At 36.5% G+C, this 20,543-nt stretch overlaps 1 protein-coding gene and 1 non-coding gene across 7 annotated transcripts in view; one reads left to right on the top strand and one right to left on the bottom strand.

Annotated features, from left to right (window-relative positions):
- The window catches only part of CNKSR2 (connector enhancer of kinase suppressor of Ras 2), a 297,838-nt gene that overhangs the window by 248,556 nt on the left and 28,739 nt on the right, over nucleotides 1-20,543 (top strand). For all 6 annotated transcript variants that reach the window (XM_036270511.1, XM_036270512.1, XM_036270514.1 and 3 more), the window contains one exon: nucleotides 702-1,248. In XM_036270511.1, the coding sequence (XP_036126404.1) occupies nucleotides 702-1,248 (547 nt within the window). The remainder of the gene's footprint in view (nucleotides 1-701; nucleotides 1,249-20,543) is intronic.
- Nucleotides 15,165-15,271, bottom strand: LOC118636711. The gene has a single exon (XR_004960698.1). It is a non-coding gene; the product is annotated as a U6 spliceosomal RNA (small nuclear RNA).

Below are 20,543 nucleotides of genomic sequence, written 5' to 3'. Positions count from 1 at the left end.
GTTGTGCTTTTCACTGTAATATATATTCCCAAACTTTAAATTCCAGGGATAAAACTATTCCATTTTTCTTTTGTGTTTATGTACTCTGAAGATCCTGGGCTCAAGGAAAATGCTAATTCCTATCAGGGTATAATGCCATGGTACCTACATTTTTAACTCTCTAGAAAATGCTCCAGAATGGACAGAACCATAAGAAAACTTTTCCATGGCACCCACAGGAGCAGACATTCACCTGTGAAGAAGAGGAAGGGTTCTGTCTGATCATAGGCACTTTGTTTTCACATCCCAAATACTCTCTTCTTATTCTTATCTACAAGCTCCATCAAATCTGGAAATAGGAATTTGGCAACAATTCTTCAGGGTTTCTAATGCATATAGATCTTAAACCCCTGGATTATTTGTTTAGTTGCTGGATAGTTCTTGCATAAATACTCACATTTTCTTGTACTTTCATTGTTATAAAATTTTGCCTTAATATGTCAGATTTTTTCATGTGTGCCTGATCTATACGGCTACATCTCAATACCTCTAGATTCAGTCTCATGAAATTTCAAGTGGGGCCTAACTTTGAGATGTTTGAAAACTTGACAATCATTAGCTCTTAACTAGCAAATGTTACCTGGTGGAAATTGAATGTGTTCCTTCATGATAGAAGTGGTCTGTTATTTCTGTAGAGACTGATCTGAGGCTCCTTTCCACAGATGAGTTGTGCCAGTCCTTACGTGGAATCAAAACACAGCCGGCTCTCCTCCACAGAGACCTCTCAGTCTCAGTCCTCTCATGAAGAGTTTCGTCAGGAAGTGACTGAGAGCAGTGCTGTGTCCCCCATTCGTAAGACAGCCAGTCAGCGCCGCTCCTGGCAGGATTTAATTGAGACGCCCCTGACAAGCTCAGGATTACACTATCTTCAGACTCTGCCTCTGGAGGATTCTGTCTTCTCTGACTCCGCGGCCATGTCCCCAGAGCACAGACGGCAGTCCACCCTTCCAACTCAGAAATGCCACCTACAGGATCACTATGGGCCATACCCCTTAGCCGAGAGCGAGAGGATGCAAGTGTTAAATGGAAATGGGGGCAAGCCTCGAAGTTTTACTCTGCCTCGAGATAGCGGGTTCAACCACTGCTGTCTGAATGCGCCGGTTAGTGCCTGTGACCCGCAGGATGATGCGCAGCCCACAGAGGTGGAGGAAGAGGAGGAGGAGGAGGAGGAGGAAGGGGAGGCAGCAGGGGAAAACATAGGAGACAAAAGTAAGTATATTGATGGAGATTGTTAGCCTGTGTACACAGAGTCCTAACCTTTTCAAACTTCTTATTTTAAGAAAATAGAATTCTGTTTCCCTTTTTTCTTAAAATAATGGTCTTGCTGCATAGAAGTTAGGTATCCCTTGGCGTCCTACTTTCAGAACTTAAGTAACTTGGGGAAAAGAGATGAGTAATGAAACCTATATTCCAGGATACCCATAGCTAGAGCAAATAACTTTTTTCTCCAATTACCCATTTGCCTTTTAAGGTTAATGTTATTCATTTCTTTTTCTTCCTCCTCTTAGCCACTTTCTGCTTCTCACTTGCATGCATCATCCCTTTGGTCCACAGTTGTTGACCCCTAAGTTTGGGTTAAGAAAGTATAAATGCTTCAAGGAGGGTATTAGCAGAACCTTGGTTGAGAAAGTAAGTGAATACACACACACACACACACACACACACACACACACGCGACCTAAAAATCCAAGAGTTTTTTCAAGAAAAAAAATTCACATAGCATTTCTATCAACTTCAAATAGCCAAATGTATGTCTATAAACCAATTTGCCAAAAGCATCCCTTTACTTTCTTAGTATGTATAGTGGTTACAAATTTCAATTTATGTGAATCAACTCTTAAGAGAGACAGTCAATTAAGTAACCCTCTGTCTTGTTGGATTTAATAATACATTTACTAGTTATCAAGTGCTTTATCCACCATACCATACCAAGCATCTGTTTATAACTAATGTGATAGACCAGTTCAGAAATCCAGGCTAGTTTAAGGAAACAGCTATAACTCAATTATATTATTTGAAAAGAAAATCTAGGTCTGGCCATAAATCTCAAATGTTAAATACAAAAAATAAGAAAGTATAGACGAAATAGTACGAAACTGTTTACATCTTTTTATTCATAATGAAGTTTGGGCCAGTTAGTGCAGATGACCTGAGCCAACATTGATGAAACCACATTTACTGGTTTGGTCACACTAGGGCATGAGACTCCTCCCTTTAAAGGATGCAAACAGACTGTATCCTTCATCCCGTTGCATGAGTATATGTGATTTTAATTACAAGATATATTTGTGTAAGTACTTCATCACAACTGGAAACAACTAGAAGCTTACAGGTTGCCAGCAGGCCAAGAGCCTCCTGTTTGTGTCAAGTTTGACTCATTTCAAGTGAGGGTCCTTTGGCAATTATTAACAAGAAAATACAGTGAGGTTCCTTTTATGATGTGGATCTTTGCATTATTTAGTGCAAATGAAAATATGACTTCTACCATCAAAATATGAGTTGCTTATAATAAAATTCATATGTTAAACCAGTTTCCATGTAAAGTATATTTTAGCCATAATCTCCATCAGGAGCATTCTAAGAGGTACACTGTTGGTGCAGGAAGAGTAATTACCATCTATTACCTGCCAAGCCCTCTCAACATTCACATTTATTAGAGATTACGGAAGAGTCTTGTGGAAGAAATATCTAGAAGTGCTGTTAGGTCTCTGTAGGAGTTCTGGAAAACATGATAATACATTTTTAATATGATAATTATAAACATTATAAAGTTGTTTACTAAAATTTAACTAAAGGTGAGTTAGAAACTTCATTTTGACTGTCACCCAGGCACTACACAGCTGCTATAACTTTGTCAAGTTTGTTCAGTACTGCAAAGCAGAAAACATGCTCTAGAACCTCAAAGGAAAACCCAGGCCCTGTGCTCACCCTTCCTTCAGGCTCTGGTAACACATAGAGCATCTCTAGGTACATGAGATTTTTTTTCTCCTTAGTCTTTCTCTTTTTTCTTTTGCTGTTTTGTTGATTTTATTTATTTTAGCCATATAGACTCACTCTTATGTCAGCTGGTTTTTCCTTCAGGTTCCTAAACCAAGTAAGTCAAGTGGGTAGCTATTTGGCACTACTTTCCATCTTTTTCGGTGGGCTCTCTCTTTGTGGAATAATTGTGATGATGCAGAACAGCTCTAGAAAATGTGTCAGCAAATTTGGTATTGCACATTTGGATTTGCAGTTCAATATTGTGGGGTAGTTCATGCTATTTCAGTCAGCCGTGCGTCTCTAAAGGTAGCCGTGTACTATCTTTCAGGGTCCCAATTCTTTCTGGGTATTTTTCCATAGATCTTGCCACTTGATATTTCAGTGTCCTTCAAACTATTCTCAACAGAGCACTGCTTTTCATGCTTACCTAGAAGATGCTTCTTATTTAATGGAATGTATATTTTGGAGTGTGCAATTTGATGAACACTTCATTTGGGAAACATCAGCTCTAAAATCAGTGTTTTCAAAAGAACCTCTAAGGTCTAGTTAAGGGGTGTCGTGTTCATGACTGCCCTGAGGCTGCCATTAGGAGTAAATATTCCAGGCTGCTTATTCAAATTAAGCTGCTTGTTGTTATGTTAACAGAGTAAAAATTATACCAGGGAAAGAAGCCTTGGCCATTCCATCAGCCTCAGACATATGGCATGCCCTTCAATGCAGAGCACTCACCATGCCACTGCACGGGTCAGCAGGCAACCGTGCTTGTTAGAATCAAAGTCCAATAGCCATGATTTACTAACTGTCCTGCTCGAGGCCAGCTTTCGGGTTGACCTGCTAAAATGAATTTGCACTAATCAAGCACAGACCTGCAGAGGAAATGAGTTCTCCAGCATCAAACATTTTTCTCAGTTTGCCAAGAAATTAAAAATAGGAAGTGTCAGGAGAGTGGGCAGAAGGAGTAATGGAAGAAAACATGAAAATATAGTCTTATCTTCTGCTTTACAGGTGAAGAATTATGTCATCAACCAAACCCCTTTCTTATCACTTATATTTATCTTAACTTTATATAATATAACATATTATATAGTGTTTGAGTTTACAAAGCAATCTAAGAAGGAAGATGTACCTAAATCTGTGACCTAGATGATTTTTTCAGTTTTCTTATAGATGTTCAATTTGGCCCTGCTTATGAAGTGCAAATTTAGCTTTCTCATGATTGAACTACCTTTTGTCTTATTTTGAAATTTAGTTATTTAACTGAGTCATACTAATTTTTCTCAGACTGAACTCATTTTAGCCTAAAATGGATGGTACTAAAAGTACACAGATGAGACTTGTCTTGTTTTCCTTTGATTGAAAAGTCAGCTTGCATATTAATTATCCTGACCTACTTCACTGGCATTTGGGAGAAGACAAGTAATTTCCTATTATCCCAATTAGCAGTTTTTGAAGCTTACTGAGGTACGGGACTTATAACACTTCAGTTAAATTAAATTATAAATTATGTCAGCCTATGCAAGTTTCAAGGAGTATAAATAAATCTTTTAAAAAAGTGGGACAAAATATAAAGATATATTTTATTCTGAAATCATCTGCCATAACACTGAAATACTGTTTTGGCTAATGCAGCTTGAAGTCTGCTGGAATAATTTTCTTTCCTTTGCCATGCTAGGCAATTTAGGAGAGGTTTTCAAAAACGTTATCCCTTGATCCTGCAAATTTCCCTCCTGGCCATTATAAGAGTATTCTTTACTGGCCATACATTCTCCATGCCTCCATATACTCAATGAAGTTATAACGTGCTCTTCTTGATTGTCTTGGATATAACCTACCAGTATTCTCACTTAATTTATACATTTATTAGCTTGGTCTTAGAAATCTAAAGCAAAACCTAGGGAGCTTTGATGGGGAGGAAGAGGGTAGATAAAATCTATTACCTTACCAGCTATAATACACTTCAGGTTATCTGGTCAAGATATTTATTGATGCTTTCAAAATGAGATCTGCTAAGATGTGTATTTTAAAGCTATTTTTTTTTTAATCTAACATTTTTGCACACCATTGTAACATAAGAGCTGCACAAAATATGCAGCTCAGCGGTCTAATATCTTAAATTATCTACGCTGAGAGGCTGGATAATGATTACCAATTTAGTGCAGAAAAAGATAGATTAACCCTCTTCAATCATTTTAAAGAATCCTAGAGTAATTTCCTGAAGAGTTTCTAAAAGCCATGAATTTTATTTTTGAGAACATTCAGGTAAGAAGTGTGTGGGCAAGGGGAAGATATTTCTAAAGTATGAAAGTGTGTTAAAGCAAAAAAGGAGCAAGTTGAAAATATAGAAAAATGTTGTAGTACTTTTTATGGTCTTATTCATTGTCAAGATAAATTATGAACAATCACAAAGAATTTAGAAGAGTATAATCATCAATAATATCTTAAATTATAGTTGGACTATTAAGGGAATAGGATGGAAAAGATATATAAATATTGTGAATAAAAGACATTCATTAGCCCTGGCCAGTTTTCTCAGTGGTTAGAGCATTGGCCTGGGACCAGTGAGTTGTGGGTTCGATTCCGGCCAAGGGCACGTACCTTGGTTGCAGTTCATCCCCAGCTCTGGTCAGGGTTGTGCAGGAAGCAACCAGTTGATGTGTCCCCTCTCAGGTCGATGTTTCTCTCTCTCTCCCTCTCTCTCCCTCCCTCCCACTCTGTCTGAAGATAAATAGAAAACAAAATATCCTCGGGTGAGGATTAAAAAAACAAGACACTCATTAAAGTTAGAGAAAGAATAGCAGGGCACCTTAAATATTCCACTTTTGTGAAGTTTAAGGGCACTGTTCTTGGCTGGTTATGTAAGAAATATATATAGAGTAAAAACACAGAAAAATCTAGAAAGTCGTAAACAAATAGTCTCTTAATACCATATCATCTGATTTTGAAGAAAGACTGTTAGGCAGACATAAAACACTAAAGATCAGATATAGAGTCTAGCCATAATTCTGATATTGGTTATAGGTTGGATTTTTAATCACACCTCCCTGTTTGTTTGTTTGTTTTTATTTTTGGCTTAAATAATGAAGAAAAGTTATCATGTTAATTTATAGGAAATTCAGAGGTGGGTTTGTTCTGGAGTGAATTCCATCGCTCTGCAGTGTCAGGATTCTCATTTAATTTTTCTGTAATGCCAAATAAAAATGTCCCTCGTTTCACATTCTTATTACTCACTATTCCTTTCCCTTTTGACATTGGACTTTTGGAAACTCAAAGGAAAGCCTGTATTCCAAATAGCACTAACCTTATCTTATATATTTACTGAAATATGTAGTTATAGATCTTGTCATTCAGGTCTCAGTTCAAATATTTTCCCCTCAGAGAGTCCTACCCTGACAACCCAGTCTGACCCTGATGCCCCCTCCCCCACCACTACCACCACCACCACCATTCATCTTCTGGTATGTTACTCTGTTTTATATTCTTCGCAGTTTTATCACTATGAGTATAATACCAAATATTGTCTACTGATTTACTTCCCATCTCTACACATCATAATATAAGTTTCTTAAAAACAGGGATTTTAGCCTTGACCAGTTTGGCTCAGCGGTTAGAGTGTCAGCCTGCAGTTCGGAGAGACCCGGGTTCAGTTCCCGCTAAGGGCACGTACCTCGGTTGCAGTTTGTCCCTGGCCCTGGTTGGTCGTGCGGGTGGCAGCCACTCGATGTGTCCCTTTCATGTCGATGTTTCTCTCTCTCTCCCTCCCACTCCATCTGATCAAAAAATAGAAAAATTTCCTTGGGTGAGAATAAAAAAAAAGCAGGGATTTTATTCTTGTCTTGTATATCCAGTGCCTATGATAGTGTATGGCCCATAGTAGGCAACACACTATTGGATGAATGAATGAGTGAGTGAGTGAATGAATAAATAGTAGCTAACCCCTTTTGCCATCCATTATTTTCCATTTTATTACTTATATAATAAAGCTAAATTTATTGCTTTATCCATTGTGTGGCATAAAACAGGAACCAAAACATAGCAAAATTCTTCATTTTGTGTATTGTATGAAGGGATGGACAGGACTGCATATGCTCAGCATACCCTCTTCATGCTGCGTGCCACAATGCTGGGATGCTAATAACTAGAATTTGTGCTCTTTGTATGATTTTTAGTCATTTATAGTCATGTTCTGTATTGTTGGAACCCTGCTCTTCCTGCCTGTTTCACTCCCATGTAAAAAATGACAGCCACAGGAATATGACATGTGAGATAACAAGTTCATTGTTAGAAACCATATCTTCCAGCACACCTAGGCAGTTGTTTTTCCTACCAAAATCTGCAGGCTGAGGAAGGAAGGCTGCCTCCATTGGAAGTCACCCACCACTTAGTTTCATCCTGATTTGTTTGTAAAACCTGTTGAAATTGCAACCTGTACTTTAGTGAATAACTAATAGCCCTGCATCCGCCAGGAAAATAATCTCAGGAATGTTAATAAGTAATGAAGCCAGATTTAAAGGCAAAAGAATGAATTCTAGATGCTACAGAGTTACATAGCAGGAGATGTGGTCAGATAAGAACTAAAGCTCGCATAAAAGGATGACAATCCCTCACCAGTACAGAAAGACAAGTTATGATTTATAATTTGTTTTACCAAGAAGGATGATTGGGTTCAGCTACACTATTACTTGTTACTGTTTTCACACATCAATAAAACAAACCAATTGTCTTCAGATCATCAATAACATATTGTTAGTTTCTCAGAGGAGCACTTTCTAGCCTATTTTATGAGGACCTGTCCTAAGTTCTGTCTCCTTTTACTTTGCTCACCTTTGCCAAAGAAAGTTGAAGGTCACAAATGCCTTATTATTTTCCCTGTACATATTAAGTCCACCTCCTGTGTTTACCAACTACCAGAAGATGGTAGTTTAAGACATAACAGGATTGCACCATAAAACATACCTTGGAAGTTTTAAAATTTTCCCTGTATGTTTTTCTTTTGTTGTTTAATTGCTTATTGCTAAATAAATAAATACATGAATAAAACAATGATGAACATAAGAAGCAACCTTCACTCCTTCTTATTCTCCAAAGGTAACTTCTGTTAAAACTTAAGGTTTTAAAATTTAATTATTGTATTAATTTATTTTCCTCACACATCTTTTTCCTATAATTGAATGTGAGTAGAGAGGTATGGTGTGGTTTAGTTGGTTTTCAGTTAGAGTTTTGCCTCTGCAGTAATTTTTATGTGACCTTAGTTTATAATACAAGCAACAGTCTTATGAGATAACTTACACATTACCTCAGAATTCTGCCCCAACACCAGCATATATCACCTTAGACAATGTAGCAGTGACCTGTTGATCCTTTTAGAAATGGTACAAGGAGAAATATGAAAAGAAATGACAAAGGATGTACATGCATAGTTATACCCCCACACACAAACACACACAAACACACACACCCATATGTATCAGGAGCCCCTTGCCTACCTACCTGATACCTTGGTGCCATATAGCTTTTGACTAGCCTTATTTATGGAGGTCTTCCACTAATTTCAGCTTATCCCAAAGCTTTGTGATGAAAACAGCTAAGCCAGAGCCAGACAACAAAAAATATAGCAAGTCTAACTTTCTAAAGCAAGAATGCAGAGTTCAGGAATGGGCTTCAGAACCACTGAGTCTGGTAGTCAGAGTTTACCTGTGGCTTTTGACGTCAAGTTAGAGATCACTAAACCTTCTACTGAACCATCTCCCTTATATTTTTGCAGTGTTCACACAAGTTCCATTCTCCTGGTCCCTCAGATGTTCCTATGGTTAGCCATAATCTCATTTTAGCCCTAATAGTTGGTTTTAATAGCTCAGTCTCTTATACTCTGAAATTTTTTCTTTAATGGGAAAATACTCTGATTAATATGTCATCTGATAAGGAAGAAGTACCCATTACTATATATTCTAAATGCAAGAGCAACAGTTGGTCATATAAAGAATTTTAAATATTTAAACTTCATACTTGAGAACTTCTAGAAGATACTTGTCTCAGAAATACAATATGACAATTATATATGTATGTTTCTATTACAAACACAAAGTATGCCAACTTTCTGGGTTATTTCACAGAAATAGTAGAATACTTGAAAACAAGACTGACAGTTATTAAACTCCTTGACGCATTTCAGAGCTATAAATTCTTTAACATTCTTAGTCATGGATTACCTAACATTTCAATGTCTAGATCTAGTTTGTTAAAATGTAAACTAAACCTCCATGTTGTACTTTTGATTTCCTGTGTCATTATAATTCAGTTAGTTCTAAGCATGTATTTATTCACTCATATACATTTATTCAACAGACATTATTTATTTACTACATGTTAAGAGTATATCTAGCTCTTGCATAAGACTACTTACAACAAAAATTTATAAATTATCTTTGAGAAATATGAAAATTCTTTCTGATAACATAAAACAGAGCAAATAATTCAAAGTATGCAGTGTCTTTGCTACCTTGAGCCAATGATTCTCTCTGGTAACCAATTTATAATATTATAAAAATGATTCTTTGAAAGATGGCACAAGAAATTCATTTAAAGGCACTATCACTTCTGCAAAATTTTTTAAACTGACTAGAATTAAATGAGATCATCTTTAGAGCTATTTCTTATTTGGTTCATTTCTTAAACATTATGGTTAGGGAAAATGCATCTGGTTACTCAGCTGTACTGATTAACAAATCAGATGTCTAATAATCTTAATTGATTTCTATAAAATTAGGAAGCATCTTCTCAATCATCAAAGAAATATTAATCTGTGCTCAGTGTAATATATTGGCCATAATATTATATTAACATAATATACCGACTATAAATTAATATTTCTTGATGATCTAGAAGATGCTTCCTAATTTTATAATATAACTAATATTGAATTTGATTACCAGAAAAAAACTATTAATATTAGCAAAATGTCAAATACAGAAAATTCTACCATATTTTGAATATCTATTTTAGGTAACTTTGAACCTTAACATACACTTTTTTCACATTTATAATCACTAGTCTTTCATGATTTTGAATCTGATAGTTTTATTAATTTTGATAATTCATATTGTTAAATTATTCACAGACTATATTAACTTAATACCTATGACCTATTTGTTTATGACTTCCAAATTTTTCATCCAGTATTTTATTGGTTCCTTTAGCTGTAATTTTTTTCCTTAAATTGTTGTATTTGTTGAACTAATTTAGAGTCTATTCTATAACTTATGAAATGTCTATTTTGAAGCAATCATTCATTTTAGGATACTTGGTGAGAGAAAAGAGCTTATGACTTCAATATCACTAAATTTAAACTTTATGCCTTTTCCTTCGAGCATGTCAGCTGTTTTCTCCTTGTTCTTTAACAATGCCAACACACAAGGTTTTTCATGCCTTTTCTAAAAAGAACAGGGAGGAGGAACAGCGTGGAATCAGTGTGGCTTTAATATAAATCATCTGCCAATCCTGACAGTAATGAGCCCCACCTCTCACTCGGTACTCTATTGTCTTCTTATAACCTATGTAGTTGCTGGGCAGCCATTTTTTAATATAGCATCCTGGGTTCTAAGTCTTATAATGATCTTTTATTAACCTAATTAGAAGGATTGTGCCTCAGCACTGGAGATAGGAAAGATGTTTACCATTCTAAAAATAATTCCGTACAAATGCCAAATAGCTTTGCTAAATACCTAATTAAAAAATTAGCTTTAACTTGGAATGCTCGTTTAAATGTATAGCACTTTTGTTCTTTGTATGTCTTACTGTGAGTGGTTTCTCTCTAGTAAAAACTATAGAAGCCATTTTAAATTCTTTATATTAAGATAAAGAATTCATTTAATAGATAAATTATTTTTTTATTAGAGTAGGCATATAACATGTGCCATGCTGTATGTAAATGTGCATAATAATTAGCCATCTCACCCTTGAACTTAGATTTTTAAATATTCATCCTCTCACCTAATACAGAAATACCTTTTATATATTTTAAAAATTGTTTTTGAGATTCTGCTTGAATATTTTAGGGATTCAGAGCTTACTGCCCACATAGACAAGGCATTCCATGTTGGACAGCTCTAGTTAAAAAGTTCTTCTTCACATTGTTACAAAAGCTGACTTCTTATAAAATGTCTACTTATGCATCTTGACATTGCAAATTAGAAAAATACACAGCAAGTATTTGAAAGGCTGACATGTAGAAGAGGGATAAGGTAGTCTTTGATGTTCCAGAGGATATAATAGGTAGAAGGTACAAGGAGGATTGTTTTATATTGATATGAAGGAAAACACTCCAATGTGACTGGAATAAATGACCTTGTCAGTTTAGTGTACTCCCTGTTATTCAGTACTTAAGAAGGAGATGGAAACAACTACCAGTCAGAACTTCCCAGGCTAGTGGCAAGTTGAATTTGATGGTTTCTTTTAACTGGAAGGTCTCACAATTCTCTTCAACGTAATGACTTCAACTTTGCTCCACCACAGTGCCCTGCACATTGTATATGTCTAAAACTATACAATGGAATTGTGTTATCAAACATAATTTGTGTTGTCTCATTTCTGAGCTAGATGCATATAATCACCTTAACTTTAAACCTATAACATGAGTTCTAGGTAACGCACTATCCTGGTTACCCTCATCTGTACACCTTGTTTCCTTTTAGTGTCTTCATGACAAGTGTGTTGTAACTATTAAAGTGCTCTGGACACCATACTTTTGTTTACATGTTACATTAGTTTAACCTACTCAGTGTTGGCTTATATAATGCTTTAATGTTACCAAGTCCTAAATAGCATCCCCCATTTATTTACTTTATTTTTTAACATAAACATAACTATTTGTATTTATTTCTGTTGAAGTTTTAACCTCTCAAGTTTCACCCAGAAGTATTCAATTCTGTTAAGAAAGTTTGGAGTCTGTTTTATCATCTATGATGTTAATCATTCCTTTTATTGTTGAAGAACACTCCAACATTCTAAGCATCCATTCTTTCTGTTTTTCCCTGCTTCATTGATTAAGGAAAGAACATTTTAAAGAAAACATTTTAAAGAAAAAAAAAAAAAAGGATCAATGATGGAGCTTTACAACATTCTATCTGAAACTGTATATGTTAATTTTATTCAGTCATTCAGTCATTCAAAGTCCTTATCTGGATTCACCTAACAGTAACATCATTCAGTTGATATTACAGTACTTTATTCACAAGGATAACGTGGAAATTTTCATCATATGCAAGACACACTGCCAGTGGCTTTCTTCTTATCTCCCCACCGAAAGGTACTGCCCAGGGGTGGGCGGAAAGCCATTTTAGAATGCTTAATTTGTCTCTATTCCATGTTGGTCCTTCAGTTGAAATTTGAAAATGAAACTCCTCCCAATCATAATGTATTCTAAAACTTGACTATGTACCTGTATCAGATTTATCATTGTGCTTTCTGTAGAACCCATTCTGGCTTTTGTTTGTTTGAATAAGAGAATTCTCTTGAAACAATAAGGCTCAAGGCATTCTGACAGTCGCCATAAACTTAGTTCCTAAGATTATTCTGCTTCCAAGAGACCAGAAAGTGGGTCTCTTTAGTCCCTTATATCGAGAAGCATTTATTTTTTAATTTCTTAGTATGAAGGCTTTTCTCCTTGTAGAAAAAGCCTAAAATATTGAAGCCATATGCTTCTACTTTCCTTTGTCATTAAAAAAAAAATTTTTTTAAACCTCTGTCTTCAGTTTTTATACAAGCCTCAACTGGACATTTGTCTTCCTGGCATGCTCTTCTTACAAGCAATGGGTATTATTTTCTGCTTGTGAATTTCTTGTAGCCACTTCTTCCATCTTTTATAGAACTCCTCCTTAAACTAAAGCATTTTTCTAAGAAACTTTCTTGTGACTACCTTAACTTCAGCTGCATCTTTTTTCCCTCACTCCTTGGGACAGTTTACATTTGTATTACAACAATTTCATTTTTAAAAAACAATTGATCATTGAAAAATTATATTTGTCTAAAGTTTTAAAATCACATTTCTTTTCATCTAGGGTCCATATTTGTGTGTTTTATCTCCTCACCACTAGAAAAACATAAACAAAATTACAGAATTTCTTCTAGTCCCCTTCATGTTTATAGTGCAACTTAGCTCTTCCCTATTATTCAATATCAGGTCCCACATAGATTTTACTCATTTCTCTATATTTCTGAGACATGAAATTGTCAGAATTTTAATGCACACAGCAATTATTTATAGGTATTAATCTCATTTTAATACATTATGTTCTGTAGTTAGTTATATTAGTGACAAGGAAAAATATTGGAGCTCAGGTTATACCACATTATAATTTTTCATCTTCATAAGGTTTCATAGAAACTGACCTGCCTGCTTTTATACTGTAAATAATGGGAAAACTGGAACCACAAAAATTAGGTGACTTTATTAGGACAGTTTGCAAGATTTTTAATCCTTTGTTCTTGCATCCCTCAATAAATACCAGAATGTGCTAGGATAGACTATTAGGATCATACAGACCTTAGCTGTTTACAGAATCTGTTAAGGGTAAGAAAATAAGAATACTGAGGTTTTCTGGTAACTTATTTTTTTAGACCAGAGTCCTCTTCCTTTATCAGCTGTTTTCAGTGATTCTAAGAATTGCTATCTCTCCCTGGCCAATGTGGCTCAGCAGTTAGAGCATCGGCTCTTGGACCAATGAGTCGCGGGTTCGATTCCAGTCAAAGGTGGGTACCTTGGTTGCATTTGTCCCCAACCCTGGTCTGGTGATGGCAGAAGCAGCTAGTCCATGTGGCTCTATCATGTCAATGATTCTCTCTGTCTCTCTCTCTCCCTCCCTCCCACTCTGTCTGATAATAAGTAAAAAGCTATCCTCAGGTGAGGAATAAAAAAAAAAGAATTACTATCTCTATACTGTAACCCAACTCATATTCGTTTTAAATTATAGAAACAAGTTGTATTCAAACCTTTTTATGTTAAGCCCTTTTGTATAAAATGATAATGTCTTAGTAGTAAAAAAAAACAAACTATACTAACAATTTTTGCTCTAAAAAACTTATGGGGTGACAGTTGAGTATTTCTGTTTATTAGATTATCAGGCTATAGTATATCAAGTGCTAGATATGTGTTTCCCATCTATAAAATACCAAAGATATTTCCTGAAGGAGTTCTCTTTTATTATGATTCTTTTATTAATTTAGTTGTGTTACAGGTGTTTCTCCTTCTGTTCCCATTGACACTCTCCTCCCAAACCTGCCCCCCACTCCAGCACTGTTGTCTATGTCCATTGGTTATGCATACATGCATATAAGTTCTTTGGTTTATCTCATTCATCACCCCCACCCCCTTACCCTGAGGTTTGTCAGTCTGAACCATATTCCTTACTATTTCTCTGGGTCTATTTCTTCATCAGCCCACCTTGTTCATTATATTCCACAAATGAGTGAGATCATGTGGTATTTGTCTTTTTCTGCTTGGCTTATTTCACTTAGGATAATACTTTCCAGGTCCCTCCATGTAGTCTCAAAGGATAAGAGATCTTTCTTTCTTACAGCGGCATAGTACTCCATGGTGTATATGTACCACAGCTTTTTTTATCCATTCGTCTACTGATGCACACTTGGGCTGTTTCCAGATCTTAGCTATTGTAAATAGTGCTGCTACAAACACGGGGGTACATATATTCTTTCTGATTGGAGTTTCAGGCTTCTTAGCGTATATTCCTAGAAGTGGGATCACTAGGTTAAATGGAAGTTCAATTTTTAATTTTTTGAGGTAACACCATATTGCTTTCCATAGTGGCTGCACCAGTCTGCATTCCCACCAGCAGTGCACTAGAGACCCCTTTTCTCCACACCCTCACCAGCACTTGTAGTTTGATGATTTGTTGATGGCGGCCATTCTGACAGGTGTGAGGTGATACCTCATTGTTGTTTTAATTTGCATCTCTCTGATGATTAGTGATGTTGAGCATTTCTTCATATGTCTCTTAGCCATTTGTATGTGCTGTTTGGAGATGTGTCTATTTAGTTCCTCTGCCCATTTTTTAATTGGGTTCTTTGTCTTCCTTTTGTTGAATTGTATGAGCACTCTATATATATTGGAAATTAAACCCTTATATGGTATATCAAAAAATATGGAACGCTTCACAAATTTGTGTGTCATCCTTGTGCAGGGGCCATGCCTATCTTCTCTGTATCGTTCCAATTTTAGTATATGTGCTGCCGAAGCGAACACTCCAGGAAGTTTTTAATGTCTTCCTTGATCTCCTTGGTAACCCATTTGTTGTTTAATAACATGTTATTTAGCCTCCATGTGTTTCAATGTTTTTGTGTTTTTTGTTGTTATTTATTTCTAGTTTCATGCCATTGTGATCTGAGAAGATGCTTGATATGATTTCAAACATCTTGAACTTGTAGAGACTTAGTTTGTGTCCTAACCTGTGGTCTATCTTTGAGAATGTCTCATGCAGGTGTACCTGAGAAGAATGTGAATTCTCTAGTTTTGGGGTGTAATTCTCTGTAGATATCTATTAAATTCATTTGATATAGTGCATCATTTAGAGCCTCTGTTTCCTTGTTAATTTTTTGAGTAGAGGATCTATCCAGTGACATCAGAAGTCCCCTGCTATGATTGTATTGCTTTTGATTTCTCCTTTGAAGTCCTCCAGAAGTTTTGAAATGTATTTTGATGCTCTTATGTTGGGTGCATATGTGTTTACCAACATTATATCTTCCTGTTGGATAGATCCTTTCAATATTATGTAGTGGCCTTCTTTGTCTCTGGTTATGGCCTTCATTTTGAAGTCTATTTTATTGGAAATGAGTATTACTACATCAGCTTTTTTTTCCATTCCATTTGCTTGGAAGATTTTTTTTCATCCCTTTACTTTCAACCTATGTGGGTCCTTTGTTGTGAGGTGGGTCTCTTGTAAACAACATATAGATGAGTCATGCTTTCTTTTTTTTTGTTTCTTATGAATTTTTATTTATTTTTTTGTTACAGACATTTTACCTTTTTACCCCATTGGCACCCCCCACCCCACCCCTCCTCCACCCTGTCCCCGGCTTAGTTGTCCATGTCCATTGGTCATGCATACATGCATATAAGTTCTGTGGTTTATCTCTTCCCACCCCCCCACCCCCCATCCCCTCTTCTGAGGGATGTCAATCTGTGCCCTACTTCCATGTGTCTGGGTCTACTGTATTCCTCAGACTGTTATGTTCATTATATTCCGTATATAAGTGAGATCATGTGGTATTTGTCTTTTTCTGCTTGGTTTCTTTCACTTAGGATAATACTTTCCAGGTCCCTCCATGTCGTCTCAAAGGATAAGAGATCTTTCTTTCTTACCGCTGCATAGTACTCCATTGTGTATATGTACCACAGCTTTTTCATCCATTCGTCTACTGGTGGACACTTGGGCTGTTTCCAGATCTTAGCTATTGTAAATAGTGAGTCATGCTTTCTTATCCATTCAGCTACTCTGTGTCTTTTGATCAGAACGTTTAATCAATTTACATTTAAGGTAATTATTGATATGTGCTTATTTATTTCCGTTTTTGTTCATTATGGTTATGTTTCTCTTTATATTTCTTCTGCTTATTACAGCAGTCCTTTTAACATTTCTTGGAGTGCTAGTTTGGTGCTAATATATTTCTTTACCCTTTTTTTTTTTTGTCTGGGAAGCTCTTTATTTCACCTTCTATTTTGGATGATAACCTTGCTGGATAGAGTAGTCTTGGATTCAGATCCTTGTTTTTCATGACTTTTATTACTTCATGCCATTCCCTTATGGCCTGTAGTGTTTCTGTTGAGATGTCAGCTGATAGCCAGCCTTATGGGGTTTCCTTTGTAGGTAACCTGTTGCTTATCTCTTGCTGCCTTTAGGATTCTCTCTTTGTCTTTAATTTTTGGCATTCTAATTATGATGTGTCTAGGTGTGGGCCTGTTTGGGTTCTTCTTACTTGGGGTTTTCTGTGCTTCTTGAACTTGTATGCCTTCTTCCTTCACCAAATTAGGGAAGTTTTCTGTCACTGTTTCTTCAAATACATTCTCTAACCCTTGTTCATTTTCTTCTTCTTCTGGCATTCCTATGATGCAAATGTTGTTACATGTCATCTTGTCCCACAGTTCTTTAGGCTGTCTTCCTGTTTTTTAATTGTTTTTTCTTCTTGGTTTTCTGATTGGGTGATTTTTTCTACCCCTTCTTCTAACTCACTGATCTAGTTCTCAGCTTCTCTACTCTGCTTGTTATTCCTTCCAATGTGTTCTTTATTTCTGCTGCGTCATTCTTCATTTCCACTTGATTGGTTTTCAATGTTTCTATATCTTTACTCATGCTGTTGAGCTTCCTCATGATTATTACTCTGAACTCTCCCTCTGATATCTTGCTTAATTCTATGTCATTTATTTCTTCTCCTACAGAATTATCTTGTTCTTTCATTTGGGTTATGTTTCTTTGTTTTACCATTTTGGCTGTCTCAGTGGGTTTTGGAGCCTTCCAAATTTTCTCTGTGGGTGTCAGTGTTCCACTGGTTATGGCTTCCTCTAATGGGTTTGGATGATTGTGGGAGGATCAATGTTAAACACCACTGTCAAGTCTTACTTTCCTGGGTAGATTTGTAAGCCAAGGAAAGGTTCAGTTATCCTCTAGCTTTTTGCCTGGAGGCTATTAGTCTCAGTTACTTGATTAGCCTTGATTTGTAGCCCTAAGCTGAATGGAAAATCCCTGAAATGTAAGAGGATTTCCAGCAGGTGGCACACTTGGTTTCTATCAGACTTGATGCTAATGAGCCTCGATTTGCATTTCTTTGGCCTGGCCTGGTGGCATTGAATTACTGAGGGTGGGTCCGTTGCTTCTCCCTGGGGCTATGGGACAGGGCTCTTTGAGTAAAATGGTTACTGTCCTGTTAGTGAGCGATTCAGCACGGAACTCCCAGTGTCCTCCTCTCCAACTCTCTTCTTAGCCAGGAGCCCCAGACTGTCTCCACACAGTTCCAGTCCAGTCCTCCCTACCTCTGCCGGAGCCCAAGGTGAGTGGCTGTAGCTGATTTGGTGCTTTTTAAAACCCTGCTTTCTCAGCAGGAAGCACACTCAGATAACAGCTCTCCACTGCTCTCCATGGCCTCCCAGCCTGCCCTCATGCGCCTCCACAGTTCCTACCAGGCTCATTTGGCATCCTCTTTCTGTCCCTGGTTGCACAGGTTCTCTGCAGCTGTTTTTCAGTCGGTTTTTCCTGGTGAGTTGTCTTTATTTTAGTTGTAATTCCAGTTTGGTCCTTGTAGAAGGTCTGTGTAGCTGTTATTCACTCTGCTGCCATTTTCCACTCTCCTTGAGCTTGCAGAATGTTTTGTTTTGTATCCTCACTCGAGGATATTTTTCCATTCATCTTCAGATAGAATGGGAGGGAGGGAAGGAGGAAAGAGAGAGAAACATCGTGAGAGAGACACATCATCTGGTTGCCTTCCTCACAACCCCAACCAGGTCCAGGGATGAACAGAAACCAAGATACATGCCCTTGACCAGAATCAAACCCACGACTCTTTAATCTGTGGGCCAATGCTCTAACCATTGAGCCAAACCCGCCAGAGCTTTCAGACGATCAGCACATTCCTCTCGTCCACCACCCTCACACACTCGTTGAGCCCATCATAGGAGAGCAGGGCACAGCTGTTGTGTCCACTGTTCTGCAGGTACATCACCTCTGATGAAATCTTGGAGCTCTTGCTTTTTCACCATGGCTGGCAGTGGTGGGTAAGTGGCTGTCAGATCCTAGTGCCATTGTTTTGCATTGTGAGTTTTCTTACTTTATTTGAGCATAACTTTTTCTGTACTGGGCCTGGAAAGCTGCTGAGTTGAACTGGGTTCAACTTAAGAACACAACTCTTTTATCATGATTTTTAAACACATGGTAAGATTTTATAACGTATGATTTAATGAAAAGTAGCATTGAGCTACATTGTTCATATTCTTTGAGATTTTCATTTATAGCTAGTGATATACTTCTCTCAACTGAATTATTAACCTAGATACAGGTATAAACAAACAAACTGGATTTAGCCCTTCAAAAATGATTTGCCTAGCCCAGCTGGTGTGGCTCAACAGTTGAGCATTGATCCATGTACAAGAGGTTTCTGGTTCGATTCCCAGTCAGGGGACATGCCCAGGTTGTAGCCCTAGTCCCCAGTGGGGGCGCATGCAGGAGGCTGCCAGTTGATGTTCTCTCTCATCGATGTTTCTGTCTCTCCCTCTCCCTTCCTCTCTCTCTAAAATCAATAAACTAAAAATATATTTTTAAAAAATGATTTGCCTATGGCTCACTGAACTTGTGTGTATTAAACAAGATTTATAGCATGCACTTCATTGTCAGAGAACCAAGACTAAATAAATATTAAATAAAACTATTTTGGGGATTTATGACTTATAAAATACTGCATACTATTGAAAGAAGAAAGACACGGTTATCCAAAAATTGGTTTCTAATCAATTATAATACAGAGAATTTAAAACAGAATGGAATAACTATTCTTCTATAATTCCAGCTAAAATTTAGCAATCCCGCCTATTATTTTGAGCAGTGAGTATATAAGTGACTTTCAGGTTTTTAGAGTTTAATAAATACACCCCAAGAATGATAGTGAGAAGCCACATTGCTTTAATGAGTAACTGTTTAAGCATCAATAATATTTCTGCTGGTGGCATCAAATCAATCTTCAGTTTCTGAAATGTGTAGGAAGTTCTATGCATTACTAATATTCATAACTACCTTTTTAGTATAGTTAGATGATTGACATTGGCTAGGATCTTTAAGTCAGTTAATGAACTTCTTTCAAAAAATATGGAGCTATTCTATTTCATCCTGTGTCTTAAGTTTTAAAAAAGAAGGAAAAAAGACATAACACAGTTTGTTTTTCTTGACAATCATCAAAAGCTTACAAAGTATGGCTTGGTTATGATCCTAAAAGTGAAATATTAAAAACAATCTGGTCAGATATATGACCTGTTAAAAACATCTGTTTAAAAACTGATTAAAAATTGACTAAAAACTCAAGAACATTCTATTGCATTTGCAATTGAGGTTAGTAGAGTTAAAGTGATAATTATGCCTGTAATGTTATAATTCTATGGCTAAAGAATGAGGAGCAATGTGGAATCCTTTTCTGATTTGAAAAGGAATAGGCTGCCCTTAAGTTTTCTATTGTGATTTGTTTCATTGGTTTGTTTACAATTTAAGTATAATTATGATGTATCAATTTATCTACCTGACTAAGCTTTTGTTCTATTCATTGCTCAATTTCTAATATCAGAGCTTGTCTTAGATTGCAGATATCTGACATTCTTGTATATTACCCCAATAGCTCATAATTCAGATGGTTATTGCCCAATAAGTGAAAATGTGATATAAGCCACTTGAGAAATGGAGAGAATACTAATTCCCATGTTATAACTGTCTCTAATGAGATGACTGAATCTTTAGAAAAGCCACTTAATTGATCGACTGATATTA

This window comes from Molossus molossus, unplaced genomic scaffold (genome assembly GCF_014108415.1).
Source record: "Molossus molossus isolate mMolMol1 unplaced genomic scaffold, mMolMol1.p scaffold_m16_p_2, whole genome shotgun sequence".
Lineage (NCBI taxonomy): Eukaryota > Metazoa > Chordata > Mammalia > Chiroptera > Molossidae > Molossus > Molossus molossus.
Note: the sequence above shows the minus strand (reverse complement) of the source record. Positions and strands in the feature narration are given on the sequence as shown.